The sequence below is a fragment of the Leptopilina boulardi genome, unplaced genomic scaffold (assembly GCF_019393585.1).
Source record: "Leptopilina boulardi isolate dan_hultmark-lab unplaced genomic scaffold, ZJU_Lbou_2.1 LbouV2_332, whole genome shotgun sequence".
In the NCBI taxonomy this organism is placed as follows: domain Eukaryota; kingdom Metazoa; phylum Arthropoda; class Insecta; order Hymenoptera; family Figitidae; genus Leptopilina; species Leptopilina boulardi.
In genome coordinates this window covers 2,890,143-2,908,889 of record NW_026137899.1, presented here as the reverse complement: position 1 = coordinate 2,908,889, position 18,747 = coordinate 2,890,143, and the positions used below count along the sequence as shown (strand labels likewise).

General features: G+C 27.3%; 1 protein-coding gene across 4 annotated transcripts in view; it reads right to left on the bottom strand.

The window, feature by feature from the left end:
• Positions 1–18,747, bottom strand: part of LOC127285401 (synaptotagmin-7) — an 858,561-nt gene that overhangs the window by 531,978 nt on the left and 307,836 nt on the right. For all 4 annotated transcript variants that reach the window (XM_051311398.1, XM_051311399.1, XM_051311396.1 and 1 more), the window contains exon 3: positions 1,117–1,370. In XM_051311398.1, the coding sequence (XP_051167355.1) occupies positions 1,117–1,364 (248 nt within the window). In that variant the 5' untranslated portion in view covers positions 1,365–1,370. The remainder of the gene's footprint in view (positions 1–1,116; positions 1,371–18,747) is intronic.

Here is an 18,747-nt window from a genome sequence, read left to right as displayed (position 1 = left end):
AAAAAAGTGTTATTAAAATTTTTAAAACATATTTTATTTAAAAAAAAACAATTTTTAATTACAAAAATCGACGTGAAATGGTTATCTATAATTGTGTAATTTATTAAAAACAATTTATAAATAAAACTAACCTCGAGAGAATTTTGTCATGAAAGTCAGTTTTATAATATGAGTCAAATAGACATCTTTATGGGTCATTTTATTTTCGTATGAACTAACGAATTTGTTTCCAAGCAAAGATTCTTAGCTTATTCAAAGCTACCCGCTTGACGTCATTTGAAAAATCAATATTTATTCACTTGGTAAAGCAGCGTTTTACTGTTGTAAGTGGACAGGAAAATTCTGGTAAATTATCACCTTCCTTAAAGTTGGTAACGTATTAACTACGTCGGTAAATGTTCACGACTCCTACTGTCGGTAAATAAAATTTCAAAAAGAAAAGCAAACGTTCTCTCAACTTACCTGAAGTGATATACCATATAAACAGATGCACAATTAACAATTAGAACAGGTGAAAAATAGTTTGGCAAAAAAAGCGGTGAAATCAGTTATTAAATAGAAATACTGATTTTGTGCTTTTTTACAGTCACTATTGTTACCAAGGCCATTTCCGAATTGGGATTTTTAGCCCATACTTGATAAAGTGTATACTAGGGAAATATGCAGTTTTCCGTGCAAAAAAAGGACACTATATACTTCCCGAGTATACACTTTATCAAAAGAAAAATTGAAACTAGATAAATAAAACAATTTACTTCTCGAAAACTAAATTATTTGCCAAAGTAATTTATTTCTCCATAAAAAAATTTTTATTTTAAAAATTTTACTTTTTTTATAAAATATAGTTATGTAAAAAATCTTCTTTTAAATATTTTTAAAAAATTAACTTTAAAAATACAGTTTCATTTTTTTTCTTGATTGATATTTTAAAATTTAAATAAAAAAAATGCAAAAACAATTAAAATCCTATTCATTTAAAATGCCATAAATTAAAAAAAAAAATTGAATAATTTTCTTGACTGACATTCTATAATAAAAAATATAAAAAATCTTACTCGTTTAAAATTTCCCGAATTTAAGAAAAAGTAAATAAATTTTTTTGTTGTAAAAACTTACCCCCATGGTTTGCCTATTAAAGGTGTTTTAATATTAAAGTAGACATGTTTCTGAAATGCCGTCGTCTTTTTGTTCTGTTGACTGCCACTCGCGCATCCATTCTCATTTTGATCCTCAAGATCGTTTTCTCTTTTCTTCGATCTTCTGGAACGGAGATACAACCAACCTGCAAATCCAAGGCCCCCAAGAAGTCCAAGAGCACCTAATGTTCCAAAAACTGCTGTTAAAATCACGTCTCTCCGCTCCATTCCCTCCTGAAAGAAAAAGTTGAGAAGCAAAAGTGATTAAAATGTAAATTAAGTTATGCATAGAGACTAGAGTCGTCTAGGTCGGAAAACTTGCAGTTTTAACATCGCGCTTGTGTTAAAACAAGGAAAACAAGCAGTCTTCCGACCTAGAGAACACTCATCTGTATTTAAAAAATAATACTCAATAAAATATCAAGTTTATAAAAAAAACTTAATTATCCTGAAGGCTGAGGGTCGATTATGTAATTTCAAATTCACTTTTAATTTTAAATTCAATTTCAAAATTTCTACTTTTCAATTTTCGCCTCATGGTAATATTACCGGATAATGTTACTGTAATATTAAGGCATTATTACTGTAATATTACAGTAACATTACAGTAATATTAAGGTAATAAATACACGAGAATATTACAGTAATCGAGGGGGAATTTACTCAGGTAGTCAAGTGTACACTCTTCCTGTAATACTTGTGTAATAACGTGTAATAATGCGTTATTACGGTACTGTAATAACGCAAAAAAATCTGTAATATCTCTGTAATAATGTGTAATACTCTGTAATAACGTGTAATAACTTAGTAATAAGGGTAATATAAGGTGTAATACCGGTAGTCAAGTGTACACGTTTTTAACTAGTAAATTCCCCCTTGACAGTAATATTAGAAGAATATTATTTCCCGAAAAAAATTTACCCAACCGGGGAATCGAACCCCGAACTCTAGGCACAAAAGTCCAGAGTTTTACCAACAAGCCACACTGACTTACAATATATTCATGATTGTGATGCTTTATGAGTAACTGAAATCAATATGTAATATTACTGTAACATTACCATAATATTACAGTAATATTACTCGGTAATATCACAATCAGGATGATATTTTAATATCACTATTATATTCCAGTAATATTACCGGGTAATGTTACTGTAATATTACAGTAATATTACGTGCTAGTTGGGTTCCCTATTGAAAATCCCTGTACAAGATCTTGTACAAGAAAATGTACATGTTCAGCAGCTGAACTTGTACCTGTTCTGGTGATCATGTAAAACTTTTAACAAGTTACGAGTATACTCAGAATTTAGGAAGTGTACAAGCGTCTTAATATTTCTGCAAAATATAATGGAATAAAGAATAAATTAATTTTAAGTTTATTATATGGCTCACTTCATTTAAATTGTCATATTCAGCTTCCAGAAAAGTTGAGTTGGAAAATTTTGATTTTAAGGTTGAAACTAATTTTTTTATACAGTTTAACATGTTAAATTAAAAAAATAAATAGTGGTCACAAAATTAAAGTCATATATTTCTTATGGCAGACGGTTTTTTTTTGGCAGAAATCGTCATATCTTATAAAAAAAATTTTCTGTCAATTTTTGATAAAATAATAATACTAACTATAATTCGATTTGACTGGTGATAAATATACTGAAGTTTTTGGGGTCGCTCAATCTGAAATTGAAGTCAGATTTAAAATATTCAAAATGGCCGATCCAAAATAGCAACCATGAAAATTTAGAAGTTGATTCGATTCGCTTGAAACTCGTTACTTAGGGGCTTTTTGGGTTACTAATTACAAATATGACGTCAGATTTTCAAAATTTAAAATGGTGGATCCAATATGGCGACCCAATATGGCGGATAATTTCAAGACTGATGCGATTCGGTCGAAATTTGTTTCTCGGGGGTTTTCGGGGTCGCTGAATTCGAATTTGATGACAGATGAACCCAAAAATCTTAAATACGATGAAATCATATTTTTTTGAAAGCTCTGTTTGGAACCTTATTAGGCCTATAAGTGATTTTTAACTGGACTGCGAAGGGGTTAAAAATTATATAGGCAAAATGCAAAATTTATGTCCTTATACATTATGAATATAAAACAAATAAACATCTATTCATTTCGCCGAAGGAATTAAAATAAAAAATTTTTGAGGGTGGGTTATAACTCCATTTTATAGAAAAAATTAGGGAAGAGGGTTGCGTGTACGGGTCATGTAGTACACGAATTATGCTATAATCTAAAAACTTTTTTGAAGTTTTTACCACGTCAGGTTAATGAGAAAAATCATATTAAACACCCATAACAGCATGTTTCTTGGGGGTTTTTACCCCCACTTTTTTCAAAATCCTGACATGCTAGGCAATTTTAAGATCCGGGATCGTGTTCAGCACCCAAAAATACATTAGAAACCATTCTGATATCAAGATAAAAGAAAAAAGTTTTATTTTGTAGGCCTCTGTGATTTATTACGTTTACTGAAGCCATATATACAAATTTGCATTACGCTTATGACCATTACACTGTTGACATTTTGCTCGTTTTTCGTTTATAAAATGAAAACGGTTATACTTATATCGACGGGGTTGGTCTCATTCGAAAGAGAATCCAAAAATACATTAAATTCCATACCGATATAAAATTCAAAATATTTTCTAACCATTTTCAAGGCGTTACACTGTTGACAGAAATTCAATTACGAAAGTGTTTCGGCTTTTTCTGCCACCATGACAAACGAGCAGATTTATACTTATATCGTTTTCGTTTTTTTCACACACTTCGTTGTTGTGTTCTGCTGCTTATGCGATGGTAAAGAAATTTTTTTGCTCATAAGGTAATTTAAATAGCAGGTAAAAGTTGAAAATTCTGCCGGCAAAACGTAAAAATACAAAAGTGAGGGACACGTCATTTTCATTTTCTGTAAATTGTATAAAATAAAGTTTAATTACCAACACTTGATTTTCCTTAAATATAGAACTAATACTTCACGAAACATTTTTTAATCTGGTTTAAACACTATATTTTCGACATTTCATTCATTTGAACATTTAAAATGTCTCCGGGGACGCATTACACTTATGACATTTTGCCTGCTTTTTGTTCTACCAATATTATGAAAATCACTTCTATGTCCTTGTAAGTAGAAAATTTATTGAAAATCATTGCTTTTTACTATATAAACAAATTAATTTCAACTAAGGTTATATCAAATAATTTTTTTTGGCAAGGGACACGAATAAGACAATTTAAATGAAATGAGCCATATACAACAATTATAATTTATTCTTCATTTTTCTTCATACCATTATATTTCTCAGAAATATTATAGTATGATTTTAAATTCTTCGCTAAAAAATTGTATTCATTTTTTTGGTATACCGAAAACCAGTTATGGTTTCTGGCGCATCACTTGAGGTTCTTTACGTATAATACATTTTTTACGTACTATACATATAAAACTACAATACTATGTAAATTTGTTGGTTTCATTGTCCCCACTCGCCATTTGTCATAACTCTCGTCAACTACCGCACCCTGCTCTAGTAAAAATTTTGTAACTTTATTGTATCTTTTAAATCTATTGAGTTTCTTTGTTTCAAAGAACATTTCTTTGAATCAAAGAAATATGTGCATTGTTATGGGGTCAAAAAAAAGATTCTTTGATTTAAAGAAATTATTTCTTTGCCTATTTTTTGTTGGCTCAAAGAAATCTTTCTTTGGATTTAATAAATCTTTTATTTAAATCAAAAAAATATTTCTTTGAATTTAATAAATCTTTTTTATTTAAATCAAAGAAATATTTCTTTCCATTTAAAAAATTTTTTAAGTTAAAGAAATAAATTGCTTCCTCATGGAGGAAGTATTTTTGTTTTAATGTGGAAATTTCTTTGAATCGAAGTTATATTTTTTGTTTTAATAAATATATTATTTAAATTAAGGTAAAATAGCTTTAAATATATACAGAAATATTTCTTTTTTCTAAAAATTATTTTTTTTAATTAAAAAAAATTATTTTGATTTAATAAAATTATTTTTTTGTTTTAAAATTTTATGTTTCATATTTTTATTCAAAAGTAAAAATTATTATATAATTAAATATTTTAAATACTTAAAAACGTATTTTAAAGACAATTTATAAATTTTTTTTTAATTATTAGGTTTAATCTATAAAGAAAAAACAATTAAAATGAAAATTTCACACAATTAAAATTTTTGTCAGTGATTTTTTTATTAGAACCTTTTAAACACATTATAAACGAAGTATGCATTACGCATAAAAACACATTGAAATACAGAATTTTTTTTTACTATAACTATAAATACTTTTAAATCTGTATTATTTGTACTACCATTTTTTTTCTAACACTTCCTGGCAGAATTTAATTTTCTTATTTATATATGTACACCTACATTTCAAACATTATACTAATTAAAAAAATAAAATCCATATTAAATATATTATTAAAAAATTTGGAAAGCATAAGAATAATTGAAAATAATAAGAATTGCTTGTGAAAGCATGAAATTCATAAGTAAAAAATTGTTCAGACCAAGAAAGTGAAGTTATGCGTACATCGATGACTTTAACTGTTTTTATATACACATGACTTAACATAAAACTTTGGGATTGTATCGGCAAACCCCCAAGTACCAAGAAGTTGACAAACTTTTTTGTCGCTCATTTCGAAATTTATCACCAAACTGTTTAATCCATGTATAATCACACCACTTATTACACGATGAACACGCTGTTGCCACGGGCGGTTCAGTCTACGCGTAGTCGCGGTAACCCCGGCGGTGACGACGTATGAGTGGAAGAAATGTTTTTTTTAATTTAAAGAAATACTTTTTTGATTCAAAAAAAATACATCCAACAAATAATTTCTTTAAATGCACTTGGCTTCTTATTTGTTTCAAAGAAATTTTTTTTTAGATCAAAAATATCAGTTAAAGAAAAAATTTCTTTGATTCAAAACACTTCGAAATTTTTTTTTCGTAAAAGTAAAGAAAACTTTTTTGAACTCAAAAAAATTTTATCTTTGATTCAAAAAGTGATTTTAAAAAAACGATTTCTTTGATTCAAAGAAATCTTTTCTCTGGGTGTACTAGTGCCTCCGACGGCCTCAAGCGGCCGTCTTCGTTGCTTCTGTTCCTTTTTCAATTTCCATTTTATTCATTTCATTTTAAAGAATGATTTGATTTCTTCTTGCTTTTTTTATCCCATATCGATTCAAAATGTAAATAAAAAATTTATGAATATGAAATAAGAGATAAGAGATAAACTTTTTAGATAAATAATATTTTTCACTACCTACAGTTGTAAATATGTTTATTTTTCTTTTTCATAAATTATTTATTAATTATAGCTGATCTAATCTAAACGCATGATAAAAAACTTAAAGGAGATCCGTAATTAATTTCCGCTTTGTGTAAAATAGTGTTGAACTTATTAATTTTTTTTGTATAATACAATTTAAACATTTTCAATGTTTGTGTTTCATTGCAAATAAGATTTATATATAATTTAAATATTAGCGCTCATTTTTGACGAAATCAACTGCAGCTCTACCTGTACATTTCTAATCTTAAAATATGTTTCTCCCTTCTATTTACATTTTTCATTCTCAATGCTCACTTCTTATTTCGATAGTTTTCCAAGTTCGATTTTTTTCTATTCGACCTTTTATTGCAATGTTTTTTTTAGAAAAAGGAAAAAACAATCGTTTAAATTTAAAAAAAGAAACAAAATAAGATTAATTAAAATATAAAGATGATATATTTTATGCTAAAGTTTATTTTATGTTTGTTGCTAAAACTAAAAAAAACTGTGTAATTAAGTAGATTATTTTTTTTCTTAAAGCTGTTAAAGAATATGTTTGTTTTATTCCGAAAAGTATAATTGTGCACTAAAAGCATAATACATGTAAGAATGTAAAACACGGTGATAAAAAACAATTTTTGGACTTAATAATTATTAATGCTTATTGATTTAAATTAACATTTAACAATAATAGATAATATAATTAGTTATTAATTCAAATTTTTCAATTATTTTCTGCCCGTTTCGCATTTTCAGATTTTCAAAAACTGTCTTCAATTTTGTATAAAACGTTATACTGATTTAATTTATTCTTCTATGTATAAAATATTAACATTAAAAATATCGATTTTACATATTAAATTAACGTCCACAATTCTTTCCACTAAGTTTTTATAAATATTTACTATTATTCCTTGTATTAATAAGAAAATTCGTTAATTAAGGTAATTACCCAGTAAAAAAGGATTTTTTTAAAATAGCAGTTCGGACAATTGAAAAAGCCGTTTGCTCAATTGTCTAAAATGCATTTGGACAATTGGAGTGTTTGTTCAATTGTCCAATGTATTATGCCCAATCATCCGCAATATTTCTCGTGTCTAAAAAGCTGCTAAAATAATATGAAAAACTATTGAAACATTGAAAAAACGGTAGAAAATGCATAATTCTTGATATATACAGAAAAAGAAAGTATAAAAATACCTCGATCGAGGAAAAGGAAAGAGTTTTCCGAAAAATCACTTTTTAACTGACAGTATACTGCAGTACTTGACATTTTATGGGTAAAGAAGAGAAGATTATGATAATGAGTGACACTTCATTATCGACTCTTAATATTTGTCGAATGGTAAAATATAATAGTAGATTTCTTCCTGATTTTTTAAAAAAGGAATAATTAAGCAAATTAAAAGTTATTGTCAGTGCTGTGAAATTAAAAAATTTCAAAAAAACGTGAATAGTCCTATAAGTTTTAAATCAGTGTAATAAAATTTGTAAAAATTACTTTTTAGTATTATTATCTATTTAATAATAATTACTTTTAATTATTTATGATTGTTATTTAATTATATTACAGTAAAAAAATGTGTATATATAGTGTAGTGTAATATGGAAATTTGAAAATTGGTAAGTATTAAAAATAATAGACTCTATTTATTTTATAAATTAGTTATATTATATTTTACCATTCGACAAATATTGAGAGTCGATAATGAAGTGTCACTCATTATCATAATCTTCTCTTCTTTACCCATAAAATGTCAAGTACAGCAGTATACTGTCAGTTAAAAAGTAATTTTTCGGAAAACTCTTTCCTTTTCCTCGATCGAGGTATTTTTATACTTTCTTTTTCTGTATATTTTAAGAATTATGCATTTTCTACCGTTTTTTCAATGTTTTAATAGTTTTTCATATTATTTTAGCAGCTTTTTAGACACGAGAAATATTGCGGATGATTGGGCATAATGCATTGGACAATTGAACAAACACTCCAATTGTCCGAATGCATTTTAGACAATTGAGCAAACGGCTTGCTCAATTGTCCGAACTGCTATCTCAAAAAATCCTTTTTTACTGGGTAACTTTTAAATTCTCTAAGTTCTCATAAATGCTCCATAAATGCTTCATTTTTGTGTATATGCTAAGCATATTCTCCACTTTAATTCTTAAGAATTTAAGAATTCTAACTTGGGATCGGTGAGGTATACAAGCGCCCTTATCCCTGCCGAAAACTAGTCAGGAGTGGGATTACGAATAGCAACAGCGCTACGAAGATTTCGCTTCGTAGCGATTTGAAGCTACATTCACTTAACAAAAATTTTTAGTTACTGAGTGACTCAAAAAAATTGTATCAGTTTTACAGATTTAGGTTAGCACAATTGTTTTGCAGGTAAAATTCAAAGATAGAAATTATATTATAAGTACTTTTTAAAGCGGCAAGTATGAAGTTAAAAATTATGTATTCAGGTTAAATTTATTCGAATAATCATAATGTTTAATCAAATAATTTTTTGTAAATTATTTTTTTGTAAAATAACAGTTGGCAAACATGAACTTAGAGAATTGTTTCCACCCTCGTGTCGTATTGGTTTGCTACGTAGATAAACTCTTTTAGGAAATTGACATGAATTCTATGTCAAAGGTCTTATCTACTGGGGTTATGTTTATATTCTCTTTGAAATTCCGATCTTGCAGTTTAAGATTTTAAAAAACTGTCAACGCTATTTTATTTTGGACATCATTTAGAACAAATTTCACTAAAAATATGTAAGTTTTTAACCCTAAATAGCGAAAAGCGCTACATAGCAACTAGCGCTATTCGTAATCCCACTACTGGGGAGGTGGCATTCAGATATGATTGCCCAAGGTTACATAGAAAATTCTATGCCTAACAGGCAATTAATTTATGACGGTATTATTCAAAAAGATACAAGTGCTCTTTCAAAACCATCGGGTAGTGCGCAGGTGGTCATCGAGGATGAATCAAATTAGAATTTTAGTTGGTCAGATTTTGCTGAAGATTTCCCAAAACCAAGTAAATAAAAAGAATTATTTTACTATAAAAATATAGTTAAATATACTTACATATATCATTCTTTTTTAGGTGGATTTATAAAAAGTGGTTTTAGTACTGCAAATCAAATACTAATACCAGTCGTTAATAAGAACAAAACAGTGAATGACAGTATAGTAAATTGATTTTTTAAAAAAAGATAAAATAATAAAAATTCCGACAATCAAAATCACCCTGATCTGCCACCTACTCATAAAGAAAAAAAATAATCAAGTGGACAGTTCAAATCACAATGAAACAAGTTTTTCACTGAAAAGTTATAATTATAAAATTTGACTATTGCATTTTTTATAATTGTTCTTTTAAAATCTCTTCATGTGTCTGCAGTGAAGAAAATAAGTCATAAACTCTCACAAAAAAGTAACAAGAAAAAATATAAAATTGATTTTATATTTTAAAAGTAATAGTGTGCTGTTACTGTGCAATATTTAAATTATTTGCAATATTTGTTACTATTGTTAAATTACTAAACTTTGGCTTATGTGAGTGCATTTCAAACAATTTCTGATTTTTTTAGTTTTTGCATTTTATTCTTTTGTATGTTTCAATACCTTTTTATATTTTTGATGAAAAGTACATGTATAAAAAAAAGTAATAAGAAAAAAGCTTAATAATGTAATGATAATCAAAATAAAACAATAAATAATTTAATAAAATAGTAAACAAAGAATGATAAAATATATTTTTTTTCATGCTCGCCCCAACCAGCTAAGTCTTGGATCGACTTTGCAAAAGTTGGGCGAGCAGATTATTGCGCTATTTTATTATTCAAACAATTATTATTTAACGTAAAATAATTATTTAATCAGCGTTTACTTTAACATTTGGAGCACACACCTCTTTTTTGTTCACGAATAACTCTCAGGGTCACTGTGATCCTGCTTATTTTTTAAAACTCTATCATTCAAAAACTTCTCATTAGATCAACATTAAATTTTTGTTTAATATTCTTTAAACATTGTAGAATAAGTTTTCACACTTAAAAAGTTTTATTTAAATATTTTATTATCGGAAAAAAATGCTAAACGACAATAATTTTTTAGAAAAACCAAAAAAAAGTTATATTTTGTAAGAAAATGTAATTCTTCTAATTTTTAATATTTTTAGCTAATATTTTACTTTTGTGTTCTTGAATAGTGGTACAATAAAACAAAAGAAATTCTATATTGAAGTTTTTAAAATACGCATGTTTTTGACAGTTACTGAAGGTATTTTTTATTTTTTAACGACATCTTGGCGACATCTTGGCTCCGAGGGTTAATTACTGTTTTCAATTTTATATTAATTTCTATAGTTTAACAAACAAATATATAATTATTACTAAAACAAAAAAGAATTAAAATTAAAAAAATTAATAAATAAATATAATTATGATACAGAAAATATTTAGTAAAAATGTTTTAAATATTTTTTACATACAGGATAATACCTGCAGTTTACTCCAAAAAAGAATTTTACTTCATTAGTTTTAAAAGCATTGTATAATTTATAAATTATAAGATATGTGTTGACGGTAACTTTTTACGAAAACTAAGATATGCCGTAAATGTCAATGTTTAAATTGTTTTTAAATGAAAAATATTATTTTTACCAAAAAAATAACATTTATACGTTAATGTAGAACAACTAAACATACTATTCCTATAGTGTTTATTTTTTTTTGAAGACACACAAATTTTGAATTTTGTCCTGCTAGATTCGCAATTCGTTCCACTGCGTGGCGCACCTTGAAATCATGTCGGGTATAATTTTTCACTACATAGTTTTGAAAACATGATTCTAGAGCTCTAGTTAAATTTTTTATGACAAATCCGATTTTGCAACGTATTTCAGACATTCCCGGCATGATTTACCAGAAAGAAAAATTGTCATAAAATAAACAAGAATTTTAAAAAACATTCATTTACAAATATTATTGAATTCGGGGGAAAAGTCGGACACAGGAAAAAACTTAACAAAATTAAATTACTTTACTTTTCTACTTGTTTCTAATCTACAAAATGTGAAAGAGAAATGTTCCTTAGTTAGAACAAAAACAGGAAGAAAAAAGTATTATTTGTATAATTTTGGCAAAAAATATCAAATTATATAAATTTTAACCTCAATTTTCTGGAGGTTAGACATTCATATAACGCATAATGCTATTAAATATTTATTTAATCGTTATTAGATGTTCATGTTGATTTTTTCACATCTACTACTTTCAAAAATTGACTTTACTTAATTAAAGTAACATTCTTGGTTTGTCAATGAATATTTTTTTAAATGATCGCCGACTTTACTCCGTATTTGAGGGAAAAGTCGGCGATAATAAAAAGGCGTTTAAAATTTTTTCTGAAAATTAATAAATTTTTTTATGTAATAATATTGAAGAAGAGGAGTGAAACTTTATATATTAAAAGTGTGACGTTGTAAAATTTACAATTTTACAAATCACAAAGGTTTATTTATTTTTCAATATATTAAATCACTTTGCTTTATTATTTCCGAAAAAGATATTTTAATATAAAAATTTACTAGACGAAATCACATTATGGATTCGAGAAATGGAAAAATCTTATTTAATAATAATTTAATATTAAGAATTAATATCTGTAATCCCTTTTTATTTATGTATTTTCGAGCCATCATTCAACTGAAACAAGAAATTAAGAAAAATATCAAGATTTAAGAAAACTTTGAGAAAAATTGATTATATTTTGTATTGGTCAACCTAACCTCAATTTTGATGTCATCAATAATTGGATATATTTTGAAGTTTATTATTTTGAAAAACTTGGATATATATTTTATTATTAAATTTGGATTCTTGAATATTCACTTCCGATGTACCCATTAATTGGATAATTGAGAGATGCCAAGTATTTTTCACGTTTTATGCAAATATCACCCTGAGAATATTATTGACTTCGTTTCCTGGCGGAACACTCGAAATTATCATGATTTTTGGAAGGCTTCTTTATATTTTTAAATTGTTATTTGAAACTTCTATTGCTGCGGGTAGCCAAAGCCCATATAAAATGTTTCATATTTTGGATTTATGTCAATTTGAAGTTTGAAGATTTTTACTTAACTGTGGCATTATCTTTGGAAATTTCAATATTAATTCCGAATTCATGAATATTTATATTGGAGAAGAACTATAAAGATTCACCATCTTGCGTCGGATTAACGTATTAAAATCGTTAATCAAGAAGAAGTATAATTATTATTCAAGAAAACAATTTTTGTCAACAACTTTTATTATTAAATTTGAATTTCGCACTTGATCAATTTGGACCAATCAGCGTCAAGATATAGATGAAAATCTTTTTACCGACCGTCGAACTTTCTTTTTTTTGTCCCGATCTTTTTATTTTTTTTTGATATTCATTTTTTTTGGTTGGCAACGAAAATCTCCTAGGTGAAAACAAACAACGTCTTTTTTATCATTCTTTAATGTGATTTCGTAAAGCAAAGACGCTATTTTTTTTGTACAATTTGATAATTTGGGAATCTCAATATATCTGAACCATTTATATTATAAAAAAGGAAATAAGGAAACATTCAATTGATTTAATAAAAAAGGAGAAAATATATATATTAAATATAAATCGAAAAGGAATTGTTTGGAAATTCTTGGAGATATTCGTTGCCGGCCGTCAGCCATTTTGATCATCAATTTTTTTTTGGAATTCTTTGGTAAAGTTTTAATTACTATATTTACGAATGATATTTCAAAATTATTTAATTTGTTTAAATTTTCAATAATGAATTTAATTTTCCTTGGATCTAAATTTAATTTTCTTTAAATCTGAATTTAATTTAGAATTTCAATTTAATTTAATTTAAAATGATTTCTTTTGAATTTAATTGATTATTTAATTGATTTTGAATTTATTTAAGAATGAATTTAATTCTCTAAATTTAATTTATAATTTTTATTTAAAAATTGATTGAAATGTCATTCATTTAATAATTATTGTATCCATTTCAATTTTCCATTTTTCCATTCCTCGAATTAAAGAATCCTTATTCTTTTAAAAAGAAAGAATAAGTAATTATTTTTCTTTTGAATTATATCGAGTCTTGACTCAAATTTTATCATGTTCAAAAATTTAAAATAAAGAAATTTATTAATCTTTTGTTTACAAAATATGATATTTTATTTAATTTAATTTAAAAATTAAATCTTTTCGAATGTGGCTTTTCCGAACCGCCCTCTCTACTGCTAACCAAGAATTGGGACTGCGGCAGGCCGAGTAAAAGGAAGACTATTTTTAATTTAATGTGAATCTCGAATCTTTTCTTTTTGCCCTTTTGAGTTTCCTTAATTGTTAAACTGTCAGTCTTTGAGTAAATGCCTGGTGGCCGTGTGTACTCATCAGACTAATTTGACAATTAAGAATAATTTTGATTTAATTATCGAATTTGACAGTCTCCAAAAATAATTGCCTGGTGGCCTTGTGTATTTTTCCAGACTAATTCAATGATTAAAGAAAAAAAATTTATTTAATCTATTTAATCTGTTTAATTCTTTTGTCCCTTAATTATTTATTTATTTTATTTTGTCCCAAGAAAGGACTGGCGCCCAACAAACAATTTATTCGAGTCTTCCCTTTTGTAACTATGATTTCATTAATTGATTTTTTTAACATTCAGCAGCATCATTAATAAAATTATTTTTTTATGGTTACAAATTTGGCGCCCAACGTGGGGCAAATAGCCAAATAAATTGAGCAAATTAAATCTTGCTTATTCGAAAAGATTTTTGATTTTTCTTTGAATATTTCTTTATTTAATTTTTGACTTGAGATTTTTCTTTAATGACAATTTATAATTAAATAAACCAATTTAATTAATAAATTTTAAAAATATAATTTTGAATGATAAATTAATATTATTCAAAAACGTCAACAAATATTATTTCGATATCTTCATCCTAATCAACAAATATCTTTTCCCAATTTTGACATTTGAGGTTATAAACATAACCTTAACACACACAAAAAAAAAAATAATAATATATATATTTTGGATTTGATCTAGTGACTCTCGATTTTAATTTACAATGGCGTGTAGTAACGATCCATTTGCTTGGATTTATGATTTAGGTAATGCAGAATTAGGTGACGAACTACGTGACCGTGGTTTGACAGCTGTCGGAGCTGTTGCTGCAAAGCGAAATAGGCTTTTAAAATTTTTACAAGCTGAAAATAATCAGGCTCCACAGAATCCCATTGAAGAAGGAGAAGCTTCAAATCGATTACATAACCCAATCGATATTAACGCTTCATCTTCACAAAGTGATTTTCTAGGTTTTGAACGTCATCCCAGTACATTATCGAGTAATAGAATGATTAACGAAAATTCAAATCCAGTTCCTTTTGATAATTCATCAACTTCTAACCCCCAAACTATAGAATCGCGCAATAATTTATCAACACTTAACCCACAAAATATAGAATTGCAAAACAATTTATTAAGACTTAACCCTCAAAATACGGAATCAACTCGTACATCACGTCACAATTTATTAGATTTTGACATTCCATCAGGTATCTCAAATGTTGATAGGTTAAATCACAGACCTAATGAAGAAGGTTCAGCTTCACTCGAAAATCCTTCTCGATCAATTTTACGAAATGAAAATTTAAACATTTTTCCTCGTAATGATAGAATTCAACAACATATTTTTCCAGAAAATAGAGAAAATATTAATCAAAACAATCGATTAATTTTCCGACAAAATGTTTTAAATTATAGATCTGAATTTCAATTTGGAAATAATTTTCAAATTGAAAATCGCGAAAATATTATTAGGGAAAATAATTTTGACAATTCGGTTTCTAGAAATTTATTTTTAGAACGTGAAAATAATAAAAGTAGAGTAACTTTCCATCCCACAGATGATGTTTTCGAATTTAATTCAGATTCTAATCAACTAAGACAAAATAATTCACAAAACACATTTCCGAGAAATAATTTTGATTTCAGTCAAGTTAGAGAAAATTCTGAAAGAAATAATTTTAGAATTAATGATTCTCTACCTCAGTTTAGTAATGATTCTAGAAATAATTTGAGACTTAACACCAATCAATTGCCTTTCGTAGAAAATATGATTTCAGGAAATAATCGTCAATTAAATAATCAACAAAATAATTCGATTCCACCTAATTTTAGGTTAAATGAACTTCCTGATCGATCATCACAAAGACTCGAGGCTTCTCAAATAAATGATTTTGATCATTTTCAGAGTAGAAATGAGAATCAATATAGAAATAGAAATTTTGATGAATCTCGAAATAATTTTGAATATAGGACTAGAAATAATTCAAGTGAATCTCAATATAATCAGAGATTTGAAAATCCAAGGTTTGAAAATTCTAGATTTGATAATTCGCGATACGATAATTCGCGATATGAAAATTCGAGATTTGATAATTCTAGATTAAATGATTCTGGATTCAACAGAGATAGATTTGATAATTCTAGATTAAATGATTCTGGATTCAACAGAGATAGATTTGATAATTCAAGATATGATTCAAGACCAAATATTTCTCAATATCCTAATTTTTCGAATAATTTTAGAGGCCGAAATAATTATCCTTTGTCTGCAGTTAAAACCTTTGAGACATTGCAAAAATCGGGTTTAAAATTTTCGGGTTCTAAATCGGAAGATGCGGAAACGTTCATTACAAAAATTGAACGAAGTAAGAGAGTTTTTGATTTTGACGACCAAGTTTTGATTGAAGTAATTCCATTTTTCTTCACCGGAATAGCTCTCAAATGGTATAATGGCATACAAAATAGCTGGAGAAATTTTGATGATTTTGCTGTGTCCTTCAGATCTAGATTTAGACAAGCGGACTTCCAATTTGAATTGAAAGTTGAAATTAATAATAGGACCCAGGGAGAACATGAACCTGTAGCAGACTTCTTCACAAGCATGATTGCATATTTCAGTCGTGTAAAACCCAGACTATCGGAAAGTGATGAAATTAGCTATATTCATAGAAATCTTCTCTCTAGATTACAAATAGTAATTCCTAGACACACCATCCATAGTATCGCTGAATTTCAGGAAATAGCAATTTCAGTTGAAAGAAGTTATTCCACGGGTAAATTTTATAAATCCCCTCCACTTCCTGAAAAATCACTCTTGCCAGATTTAGCATATGTAGATCCATGTCGTTCTAGAAATAGAGGTCAGAAAGAATTACTTCATCTTGTTGACGAATTAAGTGTGACAGATTACACTGATCCAGATTTCCTCCTCTCAATTAATGAAAATAATGTATCTAAAAATCCTCAAAATTCTCAGTCAAAACCCAAAAATAATAATAATAATAAATCAAATAATTCTAAACCTTCAGAAACTAATAAAAACTCGAAAAACCCCTTTATAAATAATTCTGATAAAAAAGTTTCTGATGAAACTCCTAAAAAACCTATATGTTGGAATTGTGATGAACCAGGACATAGGTTCAATGAATGTTTGAAATCTCGAAAAATATTTTGTTTTAGATGTGGCAAAAAGGATGTTATCAGCAAAGAATGTCCCAATTGTTCGGAAAACCAATTATAGAGTCGTTAGATAGGGCGAATGCGTCTCTTGATATTGTTATAGAGCCCTCGATTGATAAAATTCCTTTAATTCAAAGAAGAAATAAATCACGAAAATTAGAAACACTTAAATTAATAGAAGTTTTATATTCAGATCTTTCTTGCGATTTATCAAAAATAAATGGAGTCTATATTCCCAAAAATTTTGATTTCACAATTTTTTGTATAAATGGAAAATATTATATAGAAGAAATTGAAATAGATAAAATTATTGATTGTAAATTCGTTAGAATTACATCTGAAAATAAATACTTTAATTTTTCTAAAGATAAAGATTTAATTAATTTTTCAAATAATTGTGAAATTCCAGACAAAATCGACTTCTGTTCTGATTCAAAAACCCTTCTTGACGAAGATATTAAATTCAATGAAAACAAAGATTCAGAAAATATTGAAACCGATAAATCTCATCTATTTAATATTTCAGATATTTCTTATGTTCCTCAATGTTTGAATAGTTCAGAACCCTTATTGTATGTTAATATCCACATACTAGGAAATAAAGTTAAAGCATTAGTAGACAGCGGTGCTACTAGATCTTTTATAGGGCCAAATGGACTCGAGTTAGCAAAGAAACTAGGATTAAAAGTTGAAGAAAATTTTGGAATAGTACAGGTCGCGGATAGTTCAATTCAAACGGTCTCTCAAGAAATAACTATTCCAATTGGATTTCAGATAAAAGCTAGATTAATGAAAGTTAGAGTATTGAATACTTTACCGGTAGACTTCATAATAGGATTAGATTTTCTTAAAATATTTGGAATCTCGATAGATTATGAAAATAGAAAATGGATGTTCAATTCAAATCCTTTCAATAAATTTGATTTTATAATCGAAAATTCCAAACCTGAAGTATGTTGTGGCTTAAGTGAATTAACACCAGAACAAGTTAAAATATTAGAAGAATTTGTTAAAAATGAAGTTCCACACTGTGAAGAAAAACCTGGTCTCACTACTCTTACCGAACATTATATTAATGTAAATGGTCATCCTCCAATAAAACAACGCTTTTATCCTGTTTCCCCTAAGGTTCTTCAACATATGTTCAAGGAAATAGATCAGATGTTATTAGATGATATTATAGAACTTTCAAAAAGTGGATGGTCAAGTCCCATCGTCATGATTAAGAAACCAGACGGTACTTATCGCTTTTGTTTAGACTTTAGAAAACTGAATGCAATTACAGAAAAAGACGCCTATCCTCTACCAAAAATAAATATGATTCTCGATAAATTAAATAAAGCTAAGTTTATATCAAAAATTGACATTCATAAAGGTTTCTTAAACATTCCTCTCGAATTAAGTAGTAGGGAAAAGACTGCGTTTTCAGTTCCAGGGAAAGGACATTTCCAATTCAAAAGAATGCCCTTTGGCTTAACAAATGCCCCCGCGACATTCCAACGTCTTATGGAAACTTTAATTCGTCCGGAAATGGAACCACATGCATTTGTCTATATGGATGATGTTATAATAATAACCGAAACTTTTGAGGATCATTTAATTTGGTTAGGTAAAGTTCTTGAAGAAATTAAAAAGGCAAATTTGAAATTGAATGCTAGCAAATGTGAATTTTGTTGTTCACAAGTTAAGTATCTAGGTT